This window comes from Canis lupus, chromosome 33 (assembly GCF_011100685.1).
Source record: "Canis lupus familiaris isolate Mischka breed German Shepherd chromosome 33, alternate assembly UU_Cfam_GSD_1.0, whole genome shotgun sequence".
NCBI lineage: Eukaryota > Metazoa > Chordata > Mammalia > Carnivora > Canidae > Canis > Canis lupus.
In genome coordinates this window covers 17,692,017-17,718,871 of record NC_049254.1, presented here as the reverse complement: position 1 = coordinate 17,718,871, position 26,855 = coordinate 17,692,017, and the positions used below count along the sequence as shown (strand labels likewise).

General features: G+C 34.7%; 1 protein-coding gene across 1 annotated transcript; it reads left to right on the top strand.

The window, feature by feature from the left end:
* Nucleotides 1–51: 51 nt before the first annotated feature.
* ATG3 (autophagy related 3) lies at nt 52–26,365 on the top strand. The gene is made up of 12 exons (XM_038582812.1): nt 52–213; nt 3,809–3,850; nt 7,726–7,775; nt 10,666–10,736; nt 12,039–12,146; nt 15,745–15,794; nt 18,024–18,105; nt 21,529–21,563; nt 21,813–21,968; nt 22,747–22,874; nt 24,405–24,473; nt 26,095–26,365. The coding sequence occupies exons 1-12, from the start codon at nt 142–144 to the stop codon at nt 26,174–26,176; spliced, it is 945 nt and encodes a 314-aa protein (XP_038438740.1). The 5' UTR covers nt 52–141; the 3' UTR covers nt 26,177–26,365.
* Nucleotides 26,366–26,855: the final 490 nt, after the last annotated feature.

Below are 26,855 nucleotides of genomic sequence, written 5' to 3'. Positions count from 1 at the left end.
CTCGTCCCGTCCGCGCCGTCGCGTCCAGTCCCGTCCCCTCCCGTCCCCTCCCGTCCCCTCGGGCGCCGCGGGCCGGGGGCCGATGCGCGGCGGCGGCGGCGGCGGCGGCGGCGGGGAGTTCCCGTGAGTCCCGGCCCCAGGATGCAGAATGTGATTAACACGGTGAAGGGAAAGGCGCTGGAAGTGGCTGAGTACCTGACCCCCGTCCTCAAGGTAAGCCGGGCCGGGCTTCGCCGGGGGCGGCCAGGTACCCGCTGCCGTCCGCGGGGACGGGGGACGCCGCGGTCCCCGGCGGGGAAACGTGCCGGCGGGCGGTAAGGGGGGACGCGGCAGGGGGTGCGGCCCGCCGGGGGCTCAGCTGCTCTCCGGGGCTCTCGGGCCCTGGGGGTCAGCGTGGGGCGCCGCGGGGTGCGCACTGCTGCCCCCCCCCACCCCCTCCGGGACCCGGCGCGTCCGGTGCGTCCAGCCCGAGGGGGGAGGGGGTCGGCAGCGGGGTACATCCCACCCGGGAAGCTCCGACCGTGACATCCGAAGTCTGTCCGACTCTTTAACGAGGGCTCTGCCGATCTTTCAAAAAACGGAATCCGTATTGGGTACCAAAATGACACATGTCACTGTTTTCTTTCATACTTCCTAGGAAAGCCCTCTTAGCATAAGGAGTTTGAAACACGAAGTGGTGACTGAGGTCCTGAGGTCCTCCCTCTGTTGTTAGGATTTCAGAGGAACGAGGTGAATTGCAGCATTATCGCTGTGGGTATCCTTGATCCCAAATAACAAGGGGGAAGCGGTTTTTAAAAATAGCCGAGAAACTGCAAAGCCTGGACTTCATTGATGATAAGGAGCAAGCAGCCCGGCCCTCCGAGATATATTTACCTTTTTTTTTTTTTTTTTTTTGTCTTGTCAGTAATACGGCGTCTTTAAAGTGGAAGTTGTTACAGATTAGCTGTGTGACAGCAGTGACTTTATGTTTGAGAGAGAAATTTCCAGAAGTGCATTCAAGTTTTTAGAAGTGTTTAAAGTTTGTGTCATTGTGTTTTTTTTTTTTTTTTTTTTTTTTTTCCCCTTTCTGGTAAGTGTGCAATGAGAGGAAATGAGTAGGGAGTTCTTGCTCAAGTGCTTTTATTTTATTTATTTATTTTTTTAAGCGTTCAGTCAAAATTTTGCAGATTTTCTTTTTAAAGATTTTATTTATTCGTCAGAGACATACGCAGAGAGAGGCAGAGACACAGGCAGAGGGAGAAGCAGGCTCCATGCAGGGAGCCCGACGTGGGACTCGATCCTGGGTCTCCAGGATCAAGCCCTGGGCCGAAGGCAGGCACTAAACCGCTGAGCGGGGGGCCCCCCCCTCCCCCCCACGGGTGTCCCAAAATTTTACAAATTTTACTGTGAAGATGAAATATCCTTGGATATGGTTGGTTCCCTCTTCAAATCTTTGTTCCGGTATGCTAAGAACAGTGGAGAGTTGTACTTTGCTCTCTTTCCACGAAGAAGGGAAGTGTTGGTCCTGTATTTATATATATATATATATATATTTTTTTTTTTTTTAAGATTTATTTATTTATTTATTTATTTTATGAGAGAGATTGAGAGAGACCCAGGCAGAGGGAGGAGCAGGCTCCATGCCGAGAGCCCGACGTAGGACTCGATCCCGGAACTCCAGGATCACGCCCTGGGCCAAAGGCAGGCACCAAACCGCTGAGCCACCCAGGGATCCCCTTTCTTATATTACTAAGACTGATTTTAAAATGATAACTTTTGGGCCAAGTTAAAAAAAAGACAGAAAACTATGAGAATTCAAATTCTTGCTATGCTTATATATTTTTTTTTACTGTGAAATGTCTCGTAATTAAAATTAGTCAACTTAGAAGATGAATTTGACGTTTGAATCAAATGATTCTTTTGCATATCATGGCATCTTTCAGAAACCTGTCTACCTATATCTGACATTTAAATAATGCACAATTACTAAACTTTTTAGAGAGGAAAATGAAAGAAAAAAATTCCCAAATTAAATATTAAACTGCTTGCCACATTGTTAGCCAATCGTGTTTTATTGAACTTAAAATAGAATTGTGTTTTGAGGAATCATTTTATTCTCTAAACTAAAAAGTCAAGTGTTAGCTTGTCAGTATGTACTTGTCAGTGTGTATTTTTAGTAATAAGGAGAATTATTGACCTTCTCCTTGCCTGTCTCTGTTTAAGAGAGAATCCTTATAGAGGCAAGGAGGAAAAACTAAATCCCTTGGAAAGAAACAATGACTTAACCTAGCAGGTAGAAATTAAGAAAAGTCATGGTGCAGTAAAAGCCAAAGTCTACAGTGATCTTCAGGCCTCTGCTTGATTGGTAGAGAGGCGCTTATTTCCACTACTACTTTTTCCTTGCTCACTTTTGCTGCAGCCAGTCTGAGCTCTTTGTTACTACATTAATGCTCTCTTACCTTGTTTTTTTTTTGTATTCCTGCTTCATCTGCCTAAAATACTCTTTTACAGCATTCTGGCTTGTTCATTTTTTTAAGGTATCTGCTCAGTAGTCACCTATCAGTGAAGCCTTTGTTTTCTTACCATTCTATTATGTTTATTTATTTAAAGTGTTTTGTTTTGTTTTTTAATTTTAGAGAGAGCAAGGGAAGGGGGGGGGCAGTAGAGGAAGAGGGAGAGAGAAACTCAAGCAAACTCCACACCCAGCATGGAGCGCAACGTGGTGCCTGATTTCATGATCCTGAGATCAGACCTTAGCTGAAACCAAGAGTTGGATGGTGAACCAACTATTGCCACCCAGGCATCCCGTTTTTTTTTTTTTTTTTTTTTTTTAAAGATACTTATTTTAGAGAGAGAGTGTGTGTGTATGCAAGTGTGGGTAGGGTCAGAAGGAGAGGGAGAGAGAGACTCCTCACGCTGACTCCCCTCTGAGCTTGGAGCCTGTTGTGATGTGGGGACTCCATCCCAGGACCCTGAGCTCATGACCTGAACAGAAAGCAAGAGCTGGCCACCTAACCAACTGAGCCACCTAAGCACCCTACCATCTTATTTTAAATCTCTCTCCCCACCCCTGACCAGTTTCCTAGCTGCCTCATTTTTCCTGGTGGTTTTCATTACCATTTGGCTTTTCTCCCTCCGCTAGACTTTAAATGCCTTGTGAGGACAAGGATGAGTTTGGTTTATTTTATGCACTCCTATATCCCCATTACTTGAAATAGTGCCTGGCACATAGTGGTTATTCAGTAGATACTCATTGAATGAATAATGTTCATAAATGAATCCTTTCATTTTTGTAATCTGTACTACAGAATCTCACATTTAACTTAAAATTTAGCAACATTTGGAAAATAGCATCTTTGCTTTAGAGAGGAGAATATTATATCAATATCTTGAAGATAATGGAAAGGATTAAATGATTTATGACTTCTAGGCTTGGTTTCTAATATTATTCAATTGAAATGAGATGTTGGAGATGTTGGCTTAATAGTAAGCTAGCTAAACATTTTTAAGACATTTTTACTGTTCCGTAAAATAAAGATATTTGGTCATTTCACAAAATCATTGTAAGGCTTAATGTTGTATAAACCTTTGGATGTTTTTCCAAAGAGCTTTGCTCTGTTACAGCACTGATCTAATTGTATTGTAATTATTTTCATGTCAGTTTCTTCATTAGACTTTTGTATATTCCTTGGGGTCAGGTATCAGTGATGGGTTCTTTTTTGTATGTGCTCTGTTGCTTGGAAGGGTGCTAAGTGAATACTTGCCCACAAACATTTTTAGTTTGAAAGTGAGAGAGTATATAATATGTTATTCTTTTTGCTCTTTTTAGGAATCAAAATTTAAGGAAACAGGTGTTATCACCCCAGAAGAGGTGAGTGTTAAAAATATTCTGAAACTATTATATTTTATAATTATATTTAACTGGGTGGGGTTTTTTGCTTTAAGAAATCTTTAAGAGATGTTTAAGAAAACAAATTTCAATCTTGATTTGAATAAAATTAGATTCTTTTGACTTTATTAGCAATTTTATAGGGATTTCTACTTCCTCTTAAGACCATGTAACTTCCCTCTCAGTTTGCCACTTCTCATATTTCTCTGTAGTTCCTCTTTATTTAGAAATGGAGGTGGGAGAGGGAATGGAAAAGATTCCTATGGTCATTTACCCTTCACTCATATTTGTATTATATTGAAGTTGTATGATGGGCTTTGTGGTGTTGGCTGTTGTCTTGCCTCTGTCTACATCAAACATGAGTTTTCATGGCTTTTCATTTGGAAACTGGCTCACTGCTTGGATATTAAGTTTCTTTCAGTATTTAGCTTAAATATTTTATTGCTAGATACTGTATGCTGATTTTTTTTTCACAATTCTTTCACGTTTTCTACTAACCAAGTAATGTTGAATCTACTTACTGCTGAAACTGAGGTCTATTTTATAGGTTAGTTGTGTTTTATTCAACTTTTAACCTAGAATTATGTTTTGAGGAATCATTTTACTTGTTCACCAAATGTATAGAATAAAAGCGTTCTCTTAGGTAGTTTGTTATCCTTACAGAAATGCTGTTGTAGAAATTCTTTCACATTCTAGTTGTATGAATAGTTATGGTTGCATCAGACTTATTATTTTAGTCTTAATAAATAGCAAAGAATTATTTAAGCTTCACCTTTAACTTTCATTAAAAATACCACTTATTAGGGCAGCCCCAGTGGCCAAGCGGTCTAGTGCTGCCTTCAGCCCATGGTGTGATCCTGGAGATCCAGGATCGAGTCCCATGTCAGGCTCCCTGCATGGAGCCTGCTCCTCTCTCTGCCTCTCTCTCTCTCTGTGTCTGTCATGAATAAATAAATAAAATCTTTAAAAAAAAAAACAACAATACCACTCATTGGTGATAGAACTTTACTTACTCTTTTGAAAGAAACATTTTGAGTTGGGCATATTTTATGATCTGGCTTTTGCTGTAAATTTTAAGACCTCAAGCCTGAGAATTAACTGATCTTTCAGTTTTCAATTGTGATGGAATATCTTAAGTCCCAAATCTTTGTGAGTTCTGAGAATGGTGTGCTGAATTGATCTTTTATCTAAAATTATCTCTATTTTTAGTGAAAACACATGGTAGTATAAAAAGAACCTAGGAGATCTCCCTTTTAGACCCATTTCTCTTAGTCTTCTGACTTGGGCAAATTGATTAAGCTATGACATAGGCCTCATGTTTCCTTGTCTGTAAAATGAGGGATTTTGGCTAGACATTATCTGAAAGACCTATTCTACCTTAGGCACCATGAGTTTAATACCTTGAATGCCACATAAAACTAAGTTTTGATATTGTTAACTTTCTTGCCAAAGGTATAATTTAGACTTGGCTCTTAAAACTCTGAAATCAGGAGCAGGGATAAAAGTATGCTTTTCTTCTTGTGCTCTTTGGTTTTGTCTATAGGAGGATGACTAATTGGTAAATAGATAGTTGGAGTTAGAGATACAAGTCTGTGGTCATTGGATAGACTTAAGCTAATTTTTAAAACAGCTACTAACCGTAGAATGAATAACACTTAGCTGTATCATTAAGCGGTTTTTGAGTTTCTTCCTTTTTAAAAAAATGCAAGGCTAAACTAACTCAGCCGGGTACCAACCACATAATGCTGGATTGAGGTAAAGTACAGTTGCAGGACTGAGTTAGATTAGAATGAGTCTAGAGGAGGAAAACGACATAATTGATTTAGGATAAATGATATACTGAGTTTATTTGTTTTCTCTTACTGTTTTTGGGCTTCTGGCTGTTACCCTCCAGCTCTCTCCTCGTTTTCATTGAGAGGTGTTGGAAGTACTGTGTTTAAAAAGAGGGGTAGGCATTATCTAAGAGAGTATTGCCTAACTAAAAATTATATATATATAAAATATATATATATGACTTGATTAAGTGTAGAGTATTAGTAGAATAGCTTGAAGGATAAAGTTGCTGACCAAAATCTTAATAACTGCTTCCATCTTGGAGTTATTCTGCATTGTCACCAGGAGAAAGCTACTGCAAGCAATACTGAGAATTGAGAAAATTGAGTCTGCCTTACATTTTGTTTCATTTGAGCATATGAAGCCTGCAGTAATGGTCATTACTAGTGAGGGCAAATGTACACGTGTGCTAATTATCTGTGCAATTCTATGTTCTTTTGTAGGTTTTCTTACCTTCTAGTGTTTTGTTATTTTTAAAAATTTTTTATTTATTTGAGTAATGTCTACACCTAATGTAGAGCTGAAACTCAAAACCCCAAAAAAAGATTTAGATATCCTACTGACTAAGCTACCTAGGTGCCCTTGTTATTTTTTTTTTTTTTAATAAATGCTACTGGAGGCGCCAGGGAATAAAGTGTTAGTCTTGTGACAAAGCAATATCATTAAAGAATTTTTAAATTTTTAACTCTTTGTTTTGCTTGCATTTTGTTGAATTAATACCTTTTTGGTGATGATAAATTAATTCTGGTAACCACAGAGTTAAAGGTAGCATTTGGTAGCAGTGACCTAAAATGATTAAAATGTGGGGAGACAGTATTGTTTTCATTTGTTTTTGTTTTTTCCTAACTAGTTTAAATAATAAAATTCTTTGAAATAAAAGAACAGAAACATTTGAAAAGTTGCTGTTGGGAATATGCTCCTAAATTTTATCTTGTTAATGTACATTCTTGAAAGAACTTGCTCTTAGAAAACTTATTTTATAAAATTTTGCTATCTTAAATGAAAGTAGAGTATTATATGTAGACATTCTTTTCTCAAACATTGGAGATTATTTTATTTTATTTTATTTTTTGCTGTGTAGTAAACCATGAATGATACGTGAATTTAAGTTAGAGCTATTGTGAAATAGAATTGGGAAAGTATGTGTATATATTGCCTGAGTTGGGACACTGCAGTTATGCTTAATGAGACCTTAAAGAAAGGTCTCATTTTCTTTAATTTTTTACTCTCAAGAATAAACAAGGATTTTTGTTATACTTACAGTAAGATCAGTTCATGCTCATATATAATAGACATTCTCAAAAGTTTGAACTTTCTTCCTGAGTCTGTTTTTGATTTCTGAAGAAAAACAAAAACTTGTGAAATGTTCAACCCGCCCAGAAAGTCTAAGGTGTTAAAGGATTCGATTTCTTAACTGTGTTGGTACTTTCTGAGTCAATCCAAAAGCTTCTAAATATTTCCCCACTGTTTCGCATTGCCTTTCTCACTCTTGTTAATGTGAAAAAGCTTTCAAAATGGGCCTTTACCTAAATTTAAAAAGAAACGTACACTGTGATGTCAAACTATTGTTACATCATAGGCTTGTATCTATTTAGTAATTTTTCTCAAAGAACTTCATTGAGTTTTCAACCAGTACCAGGAATATCTCTTCATCTTAATTATCCACAAAATGGATTCAGCATTTTAAATCCTTCAGCATTTTAAATCCTGCATTAAATTATTCATTTAATGATACTGTATCCTTTTGGCATTATTTAATCCAATGAAAAAATTTTAATTTAAAATAAATAGCACTCAGTGTTTTTTTCTTCAGAATTTAAATTTTATGGATATAAAAATTTTTGCAGTTTTAATAATAATCAAAAATCATTGGAGTGGTAGAGATTTGATGCTGTTTGCATTTATATGATTATTGGCTGTCAAGATTACACAGGATGATCACTTTGGCATTTTACCATCTTACATTCAGTGATGTTCAATTTTTCTTTTCCCTTTTCTTTATATTCCTTTTAAATCCTAAATAGTTTGTGGCAGCTGGAGATCACTTAGTCCACCACTGTCCAACATGGCAATGGTAAGTAATCTTGAGTAAGAAATAGAAATTAGTACAAGGTATAACTTTATAATCCTGGCAGTTTGCAAAATGGATTAGGGTATGAATTTTAGAATGACCAGCTTAACTCTCTTCTAGTAGCTTTCTCTGTTCAGCAGTGTGCCGATGATATTTAAAGTAAAATAAAGGCTGACAAATTGGTGTTATACCTATTTTATTTTGCTTTGTTAGAAAAAAGATAGACTTTTTTGAGATCTATGCCTTTACTTCCTTTATAGTGTCTAGACAGATCTGATCTTGTGGTGGATCTTTAAAAAACAGTGTTCAAGAGTTTAATAAATTTGACTAGTTCATTTTTTTTCAAATTAAAATGTTTACTGAATATTTTTATACCAATACAGACATTTTGCAGTCTTAGGTTTTTTAATCGTAAGACCTTTTTTTTTTAAAAAAAAAAAAAGGATTTTATTTATTTATTAAAGCACAAGCAGCAGGGAGGAGGGGCAAAGAGAGAGGGAGAAGTGGACTTTTTGCTGTGCAGGGAGCCCAGTGCAGTACAGGACCCAATCCCAGGATGTTGGGATCATGACCTGAGTTGGAGGCAGATACTTAACCGACTGAGGCCCCTAGGTGCCCCTAATCATAAGACCTTCTATTAAGGTTCAAAAGTATGCTCCCATTTTAGGAATTAGCTGAAAAGTTAAGAGGAACATTCATGATATTCATTAAGGTCTTAACTGAAAATCTGATAGTAATAGACTTTTTACATTTTTTTTCATTAACTTTTTTTCATTATGAAATTAATTTAAGCAACTTAGCAGATCTCATAACCTATTTTAAATATTCTGAATAATAACAAAATGTTTTAAAACATAGGCTGTTTCATTACATTCAAGTACTTATGTAGGGCAAAACCCCTTGACTGTAGCTGAAAAAGTGTGGCTCTCCCAGTACTGGCAGAGCTATTTTAATTAGGCTAGAATTGTTTGGGAATTATCATCTTGTTTGGATATAGGTGGTACAACTTGTTACATTCTTTTTTCTTTAAATTCTCTTAATGACACTTTTTCAGTTGTGGTTGACAGGTACAGTTTTGATTTGGGAGCAGGGGCTCTAAAATTAATAGAACTGATAATGTTTTCCTTTGTTTCTAAAGAGCTTAGATACTTAAAACTATTTTAAGCCAAAATTGGAACTCTCTTTTATCTGTGGCCTGTTCTCTTCTTTTTATATTTGAGTCATACCCAGAATAGTTTTACTGCTTTTTATCAATTGCTTTTTATCTTTCAGAACACTGTTCCTTAATGTACCAAAAAAGGCCAAAATGTCAGGTTTATTTCATTTCATCCTTTGTCTTCCTTATGTGTATTTCTGTTTCATATTTAAAATTGAGTTAATATCATAGCAGCTCTCTGATTTAGTAAGAATGATTAATTTTTTTGGATTATAAATTGTTAAAATTCTACTTAACTTGGTTCTAGTCTATAATCTTTGTGTATTTCAAGTCAGCTATATACAATTTAAAATAATATCCATTTTATAAAAGGAACCAATTTAGGATTTTCTTCAATATAATGTACATTTTCTTCGGGTTTCTTTGTCATAGTCCTTATTTGTCTAATTCAGACATACGGTTTATAGTATGGTTATAGGGATATGCATATATGGACAGGATCTTTTTTTTAGCAGGTAGTTTATAGTTTCACTTTATGAATTGTGACAGTTGAAATAATTTTATTGTAACAGAGCTCAGCTATACCCTACTCCAGTGTCCACACTTCTGGCTGAACACTGGGGCCAAAGGAACAATTCATTTTAAACCAGTGCTAGAAACAGATTATTTCCCCATTATAGTTTCATGTCTACAAGTGCCATCATGACCTTATTGTATATTCATCATTCAGAACTTCAGGCATTGCCATGTCATTGTTGAATTTGACAATTGAGAATGGTCTAAAGAAGCCCAGAAGGCTATTAAAAGGTCATTTCCTGGCTTTATTTTATGCTCGTATCTAAGGTTTAAAATTTAGACTGAAGCTTTGATAAAGCAGTAGACTCAAAACTTTTGTTCACATGTTTGTGACTGACAACACATGCCATTCTAGCTCTGCCAGTTCCATTAGGTGACCCACAAAAGAATCCATGAGCAAATTCTTAGTAAGGTAGTCCATACTAGCAATGAAAAATCAGAAAGGGTATAGCTGGCTCTGATCCACAGAGGAAGTAATGTTTAAGCAGGAGCCCTGGATTCCTTTGCTCTTTTGTGTTCTGGTTTTCTGACCAGAATATGAGCAATCTGACTTCTTTAAGCTAAAACGGGGAGATTAATATTACTTACCTCTTAGGGTTCTGAGGAGTAAATAAAAATAATGCATGTTAGAGTTCTAAGTCTATTTTCAGTCATTATTTTTAATATTATTATCTTGTGATTCAGAGCATCTTTTTTCTCTTAGTTCCAATTTTACTCAAGTGGCAGGAACGGGGATCTTGCCAACCACCTACTTTGTTATATAATGTCCTACAGTTATTTTTCTGCCTCCTCTTCTTGAAGATGAGCAGTACTTTAGAATTAAAAGTCTGAGATTATACTCCCTAAGGAACAACATTTTCTTTTTGTTTAGAGGCAAGCATAATAGTTGCTTAATAGTTCTATATTATTCTTTTTTGGTCTGCTATTTAATCTAAATTCTCTTAGGTCTGTCTGTGTCTCTTAGTACATTTCACTTATAATGCTATGCTCTTCCATGCCCTAGCATACAGCACTTAATGGTATCCTTCCGAAACTAGTCCTTAAAACAGTTTCTTAGGAGTGTGGATTGTGTAGTTTTGATATTTGCATGTGATATCTTCTGTTCTGTCTTTGCCTTTTAAAATAGTTGTTGTATTTTGGTGCTTTTTGCTCTTTTTAAAGGGCTACAGGGGAAGAATTGAAAGTGAAGGCATATCTACCAACAGGCAAACAATTTTTGGTCACCAAAAATGGTAAGAATTAATGTTGCATATGTTAATAAATTTTACACAAAGAGTTATGTTAAAAAACACAAAAATCCTTAGCATTTACTGATCTTAATTTATGTTTGAAGCCATACGTAAACAGCTTCTCTCAGAAATTTGGAAATTTGATGGAACTCTGGGTTTTCCATTGCTAGAGCATTTTTTTTCCTTATTTCATTTTTACCTCCTTCCTTTTTGTTGCTTCTTTTTGCCAAAAAGATCTAGTTTTAAGATGTAGAGGGAAAGGGCCCAAGCAAATTTGGAATTTTAAATGCCTTTTTTTAAAGTTGACTTCATAATCAAAAACGTTTTAGCTATTTGATTTTGATCTTCTTTAGACTTAAACATTTGTCATGAAAAATGAAATTGAACTACCTTTGACATCTAAAAGCTCCAAGCTGAAGATTTATTATCCATTGTGTCTTGAAAGATTGCCTTTAGAAACAAAAAATGTTTTTGAAACTGGTGGTATCTCATTTATGAAGTTAATTTGAAAACAGCATCAGAAGGTTGTTATAGTCCCCATCTAATCACATAATAGTACAATGGTTTTTATTTTGATTTATCTATAACAGGGAAAATATGTATAACATACCAGTTTTTTTCTTTCCTACAGCATATGTTTTATTATAATTGATCAGTTATATCCTTGTTTTTTAAAAAAAATCAAGAGATAACAGCTATTTCTTGACTCTACATCATCATGTTTTTACCTTATAATTGTTCAGTTATAGGCTTATGTGAATAATACCTGTTAATTGACACATACACTATGAAAAGCTTAATTCCAATATTGTATAAGATAATGAAATGTAATAGTTTAGTGAATTTTACACTGGCTTATCCATTATGAATAGCTGGAACTTAAGAATTATGAAGTACATATTAAAAGTTAGTAAAGCAAACTGAAGGTCACCTCTACCACCCCTGAGAATGACAGGTGGTGCCTTCCTGTTTTGAGAGTAAGGCTATTAATATAAAGGATTATTATTCATTAGCCTGAAGTTGAGCAATTTCATCTTTGGCTCTAGCCTGCTGTTCTTCACAGACCATCAGGGTAAAAAGTACATAGAAAATTTCCAGTAGAGCCTTTCTACTTGTGTTTTGACAAGGCTATTTAGGGAGAGAGAAATGTGGTCATGAATGTGTCTGTAGGCTGAAGGTAACTCTTTAATCATTTTTATTAGAAGTGAAATACAATATTTCCTTAAAATGGAATAAACTCTTTTTCCTGATTTATAGGAAGCAGATTATGTACTAGTAACTGTATTTGCCATTTTTTTTTAATAGTGCCATGCTACAAGCGGTGCAAACAGATGGAATATTCAGATGAATTAGAAGCTATCATTGAAGAAGATGATGGTGATGGGGGATGGGTAGATACTTACCATAATGCAGGTAAGAGAAGAATGGAATACTATATATTAGTTTAAATTGTTTTAAATTCTTACAGTCTTTTATTACAGTGTTGATTTAAAAACACCAACAAGAGCAAATATAAGGCACAGTTGTCCCAATAGACTTTTACCTGAAAAGAAGCAGTGAGACAAAATTGGAAAAAAAGAAAAAATGCCCTTAGAGTATACCAGATTTCTATAGTACTGCTACTTCAGCAGCCATTTGAAAATATCCATATCATATTATTTTAAAGAAACAAAGATGATTAGAATTACTGAGTGTGCATACTGCTTTGCTTTAGAATTCCTTATTTATCTGTCATTCCATTACTGAATGATGAGCTTTGGGACAGGAACTATAGTTACATTTATTTTACTCAGAGACCTGGCATTTGAAAGTACTTAATAATTATTTGTTGAATGACTAAGAGTATTATAAGGACCACACTACATGAAAGTAGAGATTCATTGTTGAATCCTCAATATCTATCATAGTATCTGATACAGCAATTGTTCAGTAAATCTAAAGGAATTCTAAAGGAATTGACTAAATTCAAGCCTTTCATAAGTGTATGTTTGCAGAAGTTGTTTCTAAGTCTGAATATGATTTTTTATTTCTAGTTGTAAAAACATTTTGCCACTACATTTATATGTCAATGCAGATTAGTATATACTGCTATAGCTATACTAACTTAACAAGAGCAGCCTACTCTAATCTACATTGACGTGATTATATATAGTTATATGATATACAGTTGTATAAATTATTAGTTAATAGTTAACTATTAGTTCATTAATAGTTAATTTACATAGTTATATACTATTTATGGCTTAGCTTTAATGAAGAAAATGTGTTCTGAGTTTAACTCTAGGATACTAAAAAATAAATTTTCTCCCTCTAATTCTAGAAAGTAGCAGGTGTATCAAAAGTAGTATTAGAGCAAGGTTTCTCAGCCTTAGCACTACTGACATTTTGGGCTGCATGATTCCTTGCTATAGCATTTCCTGTACGTTGCAGAATGTTTACAGCATCTCTGCCCACTAGATGCCAGTAGTATGAACTTAATTGTGATAACTCAAAATGCCTCCAGGCAGTGCCAAATATTCCATGAAAAGCAAAATTGCTGCCACCATTTGAGACCCACTGCAGTAGTTGGAAGGCTAAGTAATCTGCACAGGAAAAAGTATCTTGTTAGGTCAGTTTCCCCCTCTAGTTTTAGAAAGGGACACTGCTATGCGTTTATGATGATAAAGGCATAGATTCAGGACTTGGGTTTCTTGATTTGAAACTCATTTGTTTCTTGATGAGGTTGAGTGTTAACATTAAGGCCTTGAGAAAATAGTGGATTGAACAACTTTTTAAAATAATTTTAAAAATCATGCTATTTCTCCACTGAGAGTGCTGGATTTCTTTATTTTTGATCTTTCCAAAATTGTTCAGGTACTCTGCCTTAGTTTTCCTGTGGTGGAAGATGTGGGCAGCACATCTATAAGAAATTGTTGACTAACTAGAGCCATTAGTTATAACACTGTATTTTTGATGTCAAGTAAATGACTTATTCTGTTTTCTGGTTGTATTCTCTTTCATAATCACTAGGTCAAAATCTAGATGCATATTTACAGAGCCTTTCATTGCAGAAATAATAATAAGTAGGTGTCAGTATGATTGGATTAATAAAAATCTATTACAAAAATTCAACAACTGAAAAAATGTTTGCGCTGCTAGAGAGAATTTTAGTTTAAACTGTATCGTGATTTGCTTAAAACAGCATGCAACTGATGCAGAAGGTCATGTGCCTGGTTTCTTATTCACCTCAGTTCTCTTTGCTTCATCTTTGCTCCTCATAGGTTTCCTTTATTTCTCTTAGCCCTTGTATTACTCATGGTTCTCCAGAGAAACAGAAACAATAAAATCTAGTATATAGATATAGATATAAGTATAGATAGATTTATTTTAAGGAATTGGCTTACATGATTGTGGGAGCTAGTCATTACTGCATTTTATAGCGCAAACTGGCCGGCAAGCTAAAGACCTAGGTAAAGGTGTCAGCTCGAGTCTGAAGACAGTCTGAAAGCAGAATTCTTTCTTTTTCCTGAGCACCTCAGTTTTTTCTCATAAGGCCTTGGATGAGGTCCACCCACATTATAGAGAGTAATCTACTCAGCCTGTGGATTTAAATGTTAAAATCTAAAAAAAACCCACAACAACAACAACAACTAAGAAATACCCTCATAGCTACATCTAGACTGATATTTGACTAAGAACCTGGGTATGATAACCTAGCCAAACTGACATAAAAATAACCATCGCAGGTCTTGAGAATGTTACCCTTATTAGAGTCATTTGAGTTTTGGGGGTTTTTGTTTTTGTTTTTTGGCCTGTATATCCTATTTTTAGAAACGTCTAGTTTGGTGGGATACTATTATTATTATATTTGGACAGATTGAAGGTGTTTATTTTATTTGTATCTGTGTACTGGATTCAGTGAATCGTTTTTGTAATACCAATTCAATGTGTTAAGATTTTTTTATTATGAAATAATTTTATAATATGAAATTTTGTGAAATAATATCTGTTATGTAGTAATTTGAAAACCTATGAAGTAAAAGCTTTATGCTAGAGCTGTGGATTGTGACATTTTCTATTAGTAAAAGTGAGTTATTCTTTGGTTTGAAGATGTCGAACAGATCAAGGTTTTAGAAGATTAACAGAGGGGCAGAGCTTATTTTGTATATATAGGGTTTTTTTTTTTTCTTTAGTGTATTTCTTCTTTGTTGAACTATGGAATTAAAAACACTGGCATGTATTTTGAATTAGAAATACTGTTTAACTGACTTGTGCTACCATCAGCTTACTGCCATCTTCATCGAGACAAGTAGATTCAAGGTAGTTGCTTAATGGGTGCAGTGGATAAAACATTGAACTAAAAGCACATGTGGATTTGAATCCCAATTTCTTCACTGTGAGACTCAAGCAAGTTATTTCATCTCTGGAGACTTCATTTCTTCTTCTGGAGAAATGATTACCTAACTCAAAAGATAGTGTTTGTAAGGATGAAATAAGCTATGGAAACAGTAAGATAGAAAACCCCATATAAATGTGGTATGGTATTTACTACTTCTCCATGTCCTAGATTTCTGAAACAAATAACATTAATACCTTCTTGAGAAAATTCTAATGCAGTTTTGAATAAAATCAATGTGTGTCCTATAGTCTCTTAATGTGTTTACTCTGAGAATAAATATGTATTGGATAAAAATCCACACCAGGAAAGGTAAATGAAGAATAGTAGATGAATGATAGAGTAGAATAATTCATGGTAAAATATCACATTGGTATTTTATTTTATTTTATTTTTTTTTTTTTGTTTGTTTTTTTTTTCACATTGGTATTTTAAAAAATTTTTTTTTTAATTTGAGAAGTGCTTTTAGTGTAATTTTTCCTATTAGAGTTCATTTGTAAAAATGCTGCTAACATTGCCTCCTCATTTCAAAGAAGTGAGAACTTAGGTAATTTGAAGTGTTTATATATTGTTTGAATCTGGTAAATAGAAGATGTTTACAATTTAATTTTAGTTATTTTTTTGAATTTTAAACAGGTGTTACAGGAATAACTGAAGCAGTTAAGGAGATTACATTGGAAAGCAAGGTACTGGTTAATTAGTTCATTTGTAAATTCAATGACATAGTTATTTGTGTATATATATATTCTTACTTAAACTGATTAGTTTTCAAGCTTTTTGAAATTCCAGTTATTTTTTTCTCCTCTCAGTTTTCCATGTCAACATATCAAAACTACTACTTCCCAATGCTTATTTTCCTTAGTCTGTTGTATGGTTACAAAAATTTTGAGATTAAAGCTGGAAAAAACTAATTTTCACCAATTGGGAAGGCTATAGGCTACTTTAAAATAAATAACTTTTTATCTTTTGGTGTAAGTACCAAATATTCTGTAAATGGAGGTTTTGGGGGAGGTTTATGTACTTGCTGGTTAGTAGATACTAATGATACATTATTTAAATTTTATAGTTCCTTAATTTACTGCTATTTTGAGTAGAAATTTTGGTTTTTGAAAATTTAGAGGTAAACTTCAGTTTAACATCATCCAAAATGTGATATATTTTGACTGAGTGGAAGCTGAATCAGTTAGGTTTTATTGTATGGTTTATTGTGGGGAGTTGGGTAAAAATCTATAACTGGAATTTTTCTGCTTGAAAATTTCAATTCAAACTATCATATCAGCTTTTCATTTCTAAAAATGATTGCAGTTATTTTCATATTATTATGTTTGCTTGAAATGACATGAAAAAATACAAAATACCTTTTCCCATATCTTTTCTTAATTATTTTGTTAACAGATCTCTTAGAGGATAGACTCTTTGGACAGAATAATTGAGTTTCTTTTGTCCTTATGAAATATTTTCTACAAGAGTTACTAGTTTAAGATACACTTTTTTGTATGGTTTTGTCATTTGGATCTTTTGGGATTTGTAACTGGCTTTTAACAGGAAGTGTTAGAAACTGAAGCAAGTTTTTGCGTTGTTTCCCCCCCCCCCCCCCCCCCAATGTATAATTTTTTGCTTGCTAGGAATTAAGATTCATTTGCTTGGCCCGAAAATTCATCCATTTGAAATTACACTTTTTGGAGAATTTGACAACTGAAGAAAAATTACCAAAATGGCTTTGCTACTTTAGGAAATCTTACTTATTACTCTGGCCATAATTGTATATGCTTCAGACTTTGAAAATGAAAAATGGCAGAGTACTGTGGATAGCATTTTTTGATAGGTTTATAGTAATTCTTTCAATAATTTTTTTTTAAATGCAGTACTGGTTAATATGGTCCTTGGTATCCCACTTAACATCCTTATACTAAGGGATGAATACTCAGAATAATGTACAACTTGAATGTCTTTCTTGTTATTTCCTATTTAATGTAGAATTTACACTATTTTTTATAATTTAATGCTTCCAGTACTTGTCCAGACCCAAGTATTAATCTTTCTTGTTGATTTCTGCTGTATTCTGTTTCAAGTACGATCACCATAACAACAAAATGTTAAAATTTCCCTTAATGATCAGTTTGTTACATATTGGCTCATCTAATAATTATCGACATACTATCTTTTTCTATGGTTTCACATTTTGGGTGTGGTAATGATACATAGAATTTTTAAGTTTCTAGTGGTAAATAAAATCTTCTCTAAGTAAAATTATAAATTAGGTGAAACTAGATGTCCAGTTTTTTTTTTTAACTTTTCATTGACTTCAGATTTTTAGAATATTGATTTTGTGAAATGATAATTATATATTAGACTTGTCTTTGGTTAGTATTATTATTTCATTTCAGTGCAAATAGAGTTTAAAAAATGAACTAAAATCTTACATTTTATAATAACTGTAAAGTCCGATAATTTTGCTTAATTCAGTCTAAGGTATTATTAACAAATTAGAATATAATAGTGTTTGGTTTGTAATAATAAGCTTAACTTACAAATGTACTATGATTTATAAATACATATCTTTTTTCTCCTTTATGTGTGCAAATTATAGCTCTAAACTCTAAGCTCTAATATTAACGATTAGTTAAATAAAAATACTATTTTTTTGGAAGTGCAAAAAACATTAATTGTTAGCTTTGATGGTACTTGGTTCTTCTCAGATACTTTTTATATTTTTCAGTCATAGCACTTGTACATCACTTTTTACCATTTGGTTATGGGTTTGTTATCTCCATTGGAGTAGGAAGGAGTTTCTTGAGGATAAGAACTATCTTTAGCACTCTTATTTTCACAATGGTTTGCACTGTGCTGACACATGAGTACTCAGCGTTTGAACTAATGGACATATTTAAGTGACTTTAAATATAATTTCAAAGGACAGTATAAAACTTCAAGATTGCTCAGCAGTATGTGAGGAGGAGGAAGAAGAAGATGAAGGAGAAGCTGCAGATATGGAAGGTATTTTGTGTTCTAGATTTTCTTTAATCATACTAGAATGTTGATTTTGGAATATTCGTATTTGAAGTAGATAAGAATTGTACTCCATTGAGTTCTAGATTTTAACATTTAACAGCCTAAAGAGGATTTTGTTTAGTTTAAATTTAGTTAGCGCAGAGCTTACCTTGGTCTTGAACTATTGTTGTATTTTACCTAGAGCATAGCCTTGATTTCTAGTGGGATACATTTTAGTCATAAATCTTTAATGGTAGGTACAGTTCTAAGACACAGATTCTTAAGCTAATTCTTTTTTTTTTAAAGATTTTATTTATTTTTTCATGAGAGATACACACACACACACACACACAGAGAGATAGGCAGAGACACAGGCAGAGGGAGAAGCAGGTTCCATGCAGGGATCCTGACATGGGACTCGATCCCTGGTCTCCAGGATCAGGCCCTGGGCTGAAGGCAGCACTAAACCTTAGCTGAGCCACCTGGGCTGTCCTCATAAGCTAATTCTTAAAAACTATTTCAGAGCAGAACAGAGCTTGCCCAAGTACTGTATATTTTCTTTTTTTTTTTTTTTTCTGACGAAATATATAGAATTTATGGTGAGACTGAAATGCTCTATAGCATGCAGAAGTGGAAGATGGTGCCAAGTGGAGTTGAAGCATTATAAGAGCAAGTGGTTTGCTAATGAGGAGGTGACAGCCAAATTGCCAGAGTAGCCTTGACTCAAAGTACCTTTTTTTTTTCCTTTTTCTTTTTGAGAGAGAGAGAGTCAAGTGATGGAAGAGGAGCAGAGGGAAAGGGAGAAGCAAGACTCTCTGCTGAGCAGAGAGCCCACCCAGCTTGGGGCTCAATCCCAGGACCCTGGCTGGGTTCATCACCAGAGTCGAAGGCAGATGCTTAACCAACTGAGTCACCTAGGGCTCCCCTCAAAGTACTTTTCAGTTTTGTTTCCTAAATTACTTTTGAGTCCTCCTGAAACCTAGCTGTATATCTGTTCCTGAATTCTAGTAAGAGTTTATTTTTATAGTAAACTCCCATCCTTTGAAGAAACCAGAATGAGTTACTGGTAACCAAAATTGCTCACAGCAACCTTATATACCGTCGCTGTAATTGATTTCATGTTTAAATCTCCAATCCAGATCTCCTGAACTTCAAATGTACTTGTTTAGTTTCATTTGCACCTGAATGTGTCATAATTGTCAGCACCACCTCCTTGCACAAATACTTTCCACATTCCATCTGTCTGAATGGTGTACAGTTACCCGAGCTGGGGCGGAGGGTAGGAAGAGTACTGTGAGTAAGGCACTGCTTTTAGAGTACAAGCTGTGGGACTGCCTTAAATATCTGACAGCTTTTTAGTGTGTTTGTTACATTTCCCTTGGCTAGAGCTAAAGAAAAAAAATGCTTTATTTGGAATTTTGCTTAAAAAACTGTTGATGATATAGCAGGTAATATAACAGCAATTAATATTACAGGCAATTTTCACTCCTTATTCAACAAGTATTGGGCAGTATAGTATCTGTGTGTCAAGTACTGTCCTTGGTGCTAGAGATGAAACAGTAGACATGTTCTAGTTATAGGAGAGGAAAAAAGAACAATAGGTAAGCAATATATATGCTGTTTTAGATGGAGATAAGTATCAAGGAGAAAAATGAAGGGATGGGGATGGGACAGGGAGTCTTGGGGAGCAATGAGTATTATTTTAAGTACGTTTGTCGAGAAAAACCCAGTTGAGAACATGAGTTTTCAGTAAAGCCTGGCAGGAAGTGAGTGAGCAAGCTATTTGGATATCTAAGGAAGAGTGCAAAGGCCCCTGAGGTAGGAGCTTGTGTAGCTTGTATAAAATACTGAGCAGGGGTGCCTGCCTGGCTCAGTCAGTAGAGCATGTGACTCTTGATTTCAAGGTCATGAGTTCAGGCCCCACATTGGGTGTAGATCTTACTTAAAAAAAAAAAAACAAAAATACCTGTGTTCAGAGAGGCGTAAGGGCAGAGTCAGAGAAGTAAGGCTTGGAGTCAGTGAGATAACCTTGGGACCAGATCATGTAAGGACCTGGCTTGCCTCAGTGAAATGAGAAGCCATTGGAGGGTCTTTCTAAGTAGAAAAGCAACCTAGAGTAAGATTTAACATTTTAACAGAATCACTGTGTGATTGCTATATTGAGAACAGAATGAAGAGGTTTAGGGACAACAGTTGGGAGGCTCTTTTGATGATCTGATTAGGCAAGATAGCAGCTTGGTCTCGATAAGCAACATTAAAAAGTCATGAGAAACAGAATTGTGGACATATTTTGAGGGTAGGGTCAAAACAATTTGCTGCTGAGGTGGAGTGGCATGGGAGAGACAGAGTAGTCAGGTGTGATTCCAAAGATTTTTGACCTAAGTATCTGGAAAGATGTCTTCAACTGAGATGAGGAAAATGATAGGAACGAATAGCTTTGGAGGAGGAGTTTGGGAGGTCAGTTTTGGATGTGTGCTGTTTTTGATGTACATTAGCTATTCCTTTGGACCCATAAATAGACAAATACTCAGGTTTGTAGCCAGGGATAAATTTGGGAATCATTATCATTTAAAGCCATTGAGACTAGATGAAATCATTAAAGGAGTAGTGTGGATAGAAAAAAGACAAAAAAAAAAAAACCCACAAGGTCCAAAAACTGAGCCCTTGGTTACTGTTGAGTTTTAAAAAAGAGAGATGAAGAACCAAGCATAGAAAATAGTAAAGGAGAAGCCAGTGAGGTGAGAGACAAAGCCAGGAAAATAATAGTATTTCAACAGCCAAGAAAAGTGTTCCAAGAAGGTGGGACTAAATCATCCAGAGGGCTCTGTGAGAGATCAGTGAAGATGGAAACTGGGAATTTACCCTTGGATTCAGCAGAGTGGAAGCCACTGATGATTTCAATGAGCACATTTTATGCAGTTCTATAAATAGCCTTGTGTATGTGATGGAGTCACTGAGGTTCTACAGTATCATTATGCTGTTTGGAATTGCTAAAAGCCTGTAGCTTGGACCAGGCCCTGGCATCCTAACTTTCTCTGGCTCTGTCAGGTAGAAAATCTGCTGTTCCTTTGGAAGTATAAAATTAGCTCCTTCGGGATCCCTGGGTGGCGCAGCAGTTTAGCGCCTGCCTTTGGCCCAGGGCACGATCCTGGAGACTCGCGTCGGGCTCCCTGCATGGAGCCTGCTTCTCTCTCTGCCTATGTCTCTGCCTCTCTCTCTCTCTCTCTCTCTCTCTCTCTGTGACTATCATAAATAAATTAATTAATTAAAAAATTTTAAAAAAAATTAGCTCCTTCATACCTATTCAGTATCTTCAGTTAAAAAACAAAAGCAAAAACCCAGGTTTTGAATGATACTCTGAAGTAATATATAGTTTGGTTTAGGAAATTTTCTTGAACTTGATTAATCTTTTGTTGCTTTTTATAACAGAATATGAAGAAAGTGGATTGTTGGAAACAGATGAGGTTTGTAAATTGAGTTTTTAGTTAACTTTTACTGAATAAACTTGGAGATTAATATTTCTAATAGTATTTGATCTTTCCATAAACTTTTTAGTTATATGTTTGCATTGGTTATATAGCATATAATGTTTTAGCTTTGGCTTTTAAGTTCTTTTTGTTTTTGAAAAAAAAAATACAGGATGGGAAAAATACTTTCTAAGTTGTCACATTCATTCTGATTTTAATGAGTGTAAATTTCTCTCCATATTCCAGGCTACCTTAGACACACGGAAAATAGTAGAAGCTTGTAAAGCTAAAACTGATGCTGGAGGTGAAGATGCTATTTTGCAAACGAGAACTTATGACCTTTATATCACTTATGATAAATATTACCAGACACCACGGCTATGGTTGTTTGGCTATGATGAGGTAAAAACAAAATATATTTTAATGTAAATATCTTGAGTTGTTGGATTTAATTCCTTTGTGGGTATATATTATGGGCATATATTATGGCCTTTTATTTAAATTTTAGAAATCATTTGTTTTACAATTTCATGATTAATATTGAACTACTTATTTTGAAGAAATTATTAATTATTCAGTGTGACAATAACACTACTAAGAATCAAACAAATAATCTGTTACATATTTATTACTTGGTCCCTGAGGTTATTCCTTCAAAATATAAGGGAAATTGAACTCTGTTATATTAAATTTATTGGGCATTAACATTTGTTGAATGTATAACAGAATGATCATGTTGGCATGTGTGTTTTTTTAAGACAAAACCTTTTTTTTTACTCATTTACTTAGTAGAATTAAAGGATAACTGAAATAAAACTGTTTTAACCTGTCAATCTTATGACTAAAAGTGGGAAGTAAAAAGATATAAAACAAAATAGACCCAAAAGATGAGTTATAAAATGTTTTGATAGCCATGAACTTGCTTTTTTGTGGGATCTTTACTACATTAGGTGGTGGCTGAAGTCACATAGCCTTGGTGTTCAGATTCTTCCCTCCCTCCTCCTTTTCTTAGTTATAAGTGTATTGTAAACTCTCCCCCAAATAGTCTAGTAATTCTAAATAGTCTGGAATTCTATATTGCAAGTGACACGGAAGATGGGGATAAATATATTTTAAACAGAAGTTTAGGCCTAAAAGGTTTCAGACAGTGATTTTAAAACATTTTTTGTTGTTGTTTCAGCAAAGGCAGCCTTTAACAGTTGAACACATGTATGAAGACATTAGTCAAGATCATGTGAAGAAAACAGTGACCATTGAAAATCACCCTCATCTCCCACCGCCTCCTATGTGTTCAGTTCACCCATGCAGGTGTGTGTGTGTGTGTGTGTGTGTGTGTTGTGTACTTCATGGATTTATTACTTGAGAATCTGTAAACAAAGTGCAGATTTGTGACAGAAACATTATAATAAGCAAGTACGTACTGTTCTCTTTTGTCTTTCTTAGAAATGTTCTTGTGCTTAAATATAAAAGAAACAGGAAAAAGTCAATTTATTTTAAGTTTAATTCATTAAGAATATATTTTGCTCTTTGTGTGTTCAGTTATAGCATAGATCTTTGTGATTTTACTATTTTTAGCTCCAAGAATCGTTTAGAAAATGCTTCTTAAATAAAAAAAAGTACCCATCATTTAGACATGGTTTGCCCTACTGTGATGTATCTATTAATGTGGAGTATAAAGTGATCCTTGTGTTTTTCTAGGTGACTTATTTATCTCCTTTTATTGGTTAGTGAAGGGAGACGTATGCAGAGTTCTCTTTTCCTTTACTCTTAAGAGATGTTCAGCCCAACTAAATCAAGTGCATTTTATGATTTGGGGTTTTCTTCATACCATTGTGTGTTTTTCAAGGCCAAATGAGTGAAGCTGAGTCCATATGCATGATTTGTCAGTTATTTCTAATGAGTAGCTTTCACAAACCATTGAGGAATTCTGGTAACAATATTTTTGAGATGAAAACTTTGGTATTCCGCTAATTAGATGCAACATTCCAGTTTTAAAAAGTTGTTTAATATTTTCTCATTTTTGCAGGATCTTGATTCTCAGATTTTATTATATAGAAAGCCTAGTTCATTTTTCCAGTTTATCGAGAGTTGTTAATGTTGCTAAGTGAAAAGTAATTCAAGAGTCATTAGTTTTAGTTTTAAATTATCTAAAAGGTTTTCATTTTATTCTCTTCGCTTCTGTGATGGTTGGAGGGTTTAGGACAGTGCTTGTCAAACTGAGGCATGTCTCAATTCTAAATAGAATAAATAAACTCTAAATAGAATCAGATGGATTTTATAGTATGCATTAGGACAAAGAAAAAAAATATATATAAACTTCTTGACTCTAACCAGATTAGCTTTTTTAAAATTCAGTTTTAGCTTATTCTCTGCCAAGTATTTGAACAGTCAGAATCACAGCATTAGAAATATCTGTTTTTTGGATTAGCTGTTACCATGTAGCTTTTTTGAATTTGCTTGGTCTGGTTCTTGTTTGTTTGTTAGAGCCTACAACCCTTGCTCTGCAATTATACTTTGGCATGATTTGCCTTTCTCTGGCTTTCTACTGTACTACTCCACCCCCAAGTCCTTCTACCCCTGTTATAGGAACACTAACAAGTGGTATTGTGTTTGTGACTACCATAGCTTTTAAAATTTAACCTGTGCTCCAGTAAAATAGTGTATATGATTCTCAGCAATCTGACTTGTTGGGGAGTAGGGAGGAGAATATTTTATAATACAACTATTATGTTAAAATTAATTCATTGACCCTAATAAGATTTCTTCAGAGACAAAAACTTGGCTCTTCCTATTTTGATCTAATATGTTAATAAGATTTATTTGTTCTTTTGCTTTTAGGCATGCTGAGGTGATGAAGAAAATCATTGAGACTGTTGCAGAAGGAGGGGGAGAACTTGGTGTTCATATGTATCCTTACCTGTATATGTCGTTAGGGGCATATTTGCTCTTAGGATTTTTTTTTTTCCCTCTTTGGGAAATGTTGGTACAATGTTAATGCCCCAGTACCTGTAACTTGTTTTAGCCCCTCCCTTATGTGGAAGTCTTAGTAGGAGTCTTTATTTGGAAAATGTTATATTGTGATAGTTCTGCTTTGTTCAGTTGGTTAGCACATGTCCTTGTTTGCACCAGTCAGCTCTGCCTTGTTACAGAGCCTCAGATAAATATGTCTTTTCTGGCAACAGCTTGCCAGTTGATTTCGTTTGTCTAAAAGGCAATGGCTAAGAGTATGTGAATATAAAACCATTGCTCTTGATGGAAAAGAAACTCAATGGGCTTAATTTATTGATGAAAGAAGGGTAACCTACTAATTTAGAAGATATCACATGAGTATCTTTTCCCTAAGTATATTTCCAGTTTAACTGTTATAAAAACTGTGCTTCCCATCAAGTAAAAGTAAAATTACCTCCTATCATTCTAAAGTCTCTGAAGCAAAGAATTCAGACTAACAAATCGGTTAATTAAAAAGTAAAGCACACAATGCATTTTTTATTAAAATGTAATATTTTTATATTTCTCCAGATGAAAGCAGGAGATTTTATATCTTCCTGTGGTTTTCCTACTTAGTTCTCTGTGATTGACAAGAGAAGTAAACTAAGTAAACTGCTAGATCCTGAAATACATGTACTCATAGCATGGATTCATCCGAAGCAACCAAAGTCAATGATTTAGACGCAAATAGTTTGAATTTATTTGGTGATAGATTGATGTTACACTTGGTGCTTCATGCCAATCAGCATTCATTGTAGACTGTGAAGGGTCACCCCTTCTTGCAGTTACAAATAACCTAAGAATTGCTAATAAAGTGTATCCCTCAGAGGAACACTGGTCTTATTTGACATTGAAAGAAACCAATAACTTTTGGTCCAAACTAGATTTACTTCTGAAACCTTATTACACATAATTTGAGCATTCATTGCTATTGTAGGCTATGTAGTAACTTAGAAGATTCTGTGTTTAATAATTGATTCATCAATTCCTTCAATTAAAATTGAGTTCTTAATATTTCCAAGTACAGTGGAACATAGAAAAAAAATCATGATCTTATTAGACAGTCCAATATAGTAGATTCTATGGCAAGTACATATACTAACTTAGAATCAGTTCATGGAAGGTTTCCACTTTATTTTTTTCTCTTTTCTCGAGTGCGTTTATATTCTTTATAACATAAAGTGCGTTTATATTTTCTAACATACCCTAGCAAACTAATAGACAATAAAGGAACCATTTCCTACTCATTTAAACATGAACAACCTTGTCCTTATTTTTATATCAAAATAATTGGGCTCCTGTGAACTCTTACTTCCAGGAAGTTTCCATCCAAATATTAAATGGGACTAGACCGAGCAGTCCTGAACCTCATGTTGAGGAGACACAAATTTGCATGGGTGAAATTTTTAATATATTTGATTTAAGATTTTGTCTTACATGTTTTTTTCTGAGAAATCATTGCTTAATAAGGATAATTACAATGTTAGCTGAAATCATAGTACCATTTACCAATCTGTTTTCCTTAGCTAAAGTCCTTTAGGTATCTTCTAATTTTCTTGAAGTTTGTACAAGCTGTCATTCCAACAATAGAATATGACTACACAAGACACTTCACAATGTAACGAAGAGAGCATAGAATCTATCCTAATTATTGTTTCTGATTTTTAAAGAATTAACCCATAGATGTGACCATTGACCATATTCACCGATATGTACAATTTCTCTAATAAAGGGACTTATATGTTTATGCATCAAATAAAAAAAGTTCCACTACCAGCCTTATTTGTTTAATAAAAATGAGTGTAAAGAGACTGTTTTTCTTGCTTCTTATCAAAAGATGATAGTATTTTCTTTGAGGATTCTGGAAATGAAGAATTATCTCCTACAATATGATAAGAGTATTTTTGGTTCATCCTAATGAGGAAGGCATTAAATGTGTTGTAATAGTGTGAACTAGGACTAAAAAATACTGCAGGCTAGACATACCTTCCCTTTCTCTTCTGTTCTTTTTGTTTTCCTTCTCCTCCCCTCTTCCCAAGTTTCTTATCTGCTAATGGCTAATATTTATGAAGCACTTACTGTGTGGCAGGAAACATGCTAATACTTTGTTTCCTGATTGTTTTAATAAACTGATACCAAAATTATTTCATACTAAGGATTCAAGAATAGATTGCATGGTACAATATTAGCCTTTAAAGGGATCTCTTTGTTGTATGACATGAATGTGTAGATCTGGGTGTAGGAGCTCAGAAAGATCAAATTTATTCTACTGTGGGACAGTCAAGGAGTAGGACCAGAATG

Bases quoted from the DNA above. Each gene is read 5' to 3' on its own strand.
- ATG3 (XM_038582812.1), top strand. From the start codon at position 142: ATGCAGAATGTGATTAACACGGTGAAGGGAAAGGCGCTGGAAGTGGCT. The intron at 18,106-21,528 runs GTATTTTGTGTT...TTTTTATAACAG, and splicing joins AGAAGCTGCAGATATGGAAG to AATATGAAGAAAGTGGATTG. The intron at 24,474-26,094 runs GTATCCTTACCT...AAAGTCCTTTAG, and splicing joins GGAGAACTTGGTGTTCATAT to GTATCTTCTAATTTTCTTGA.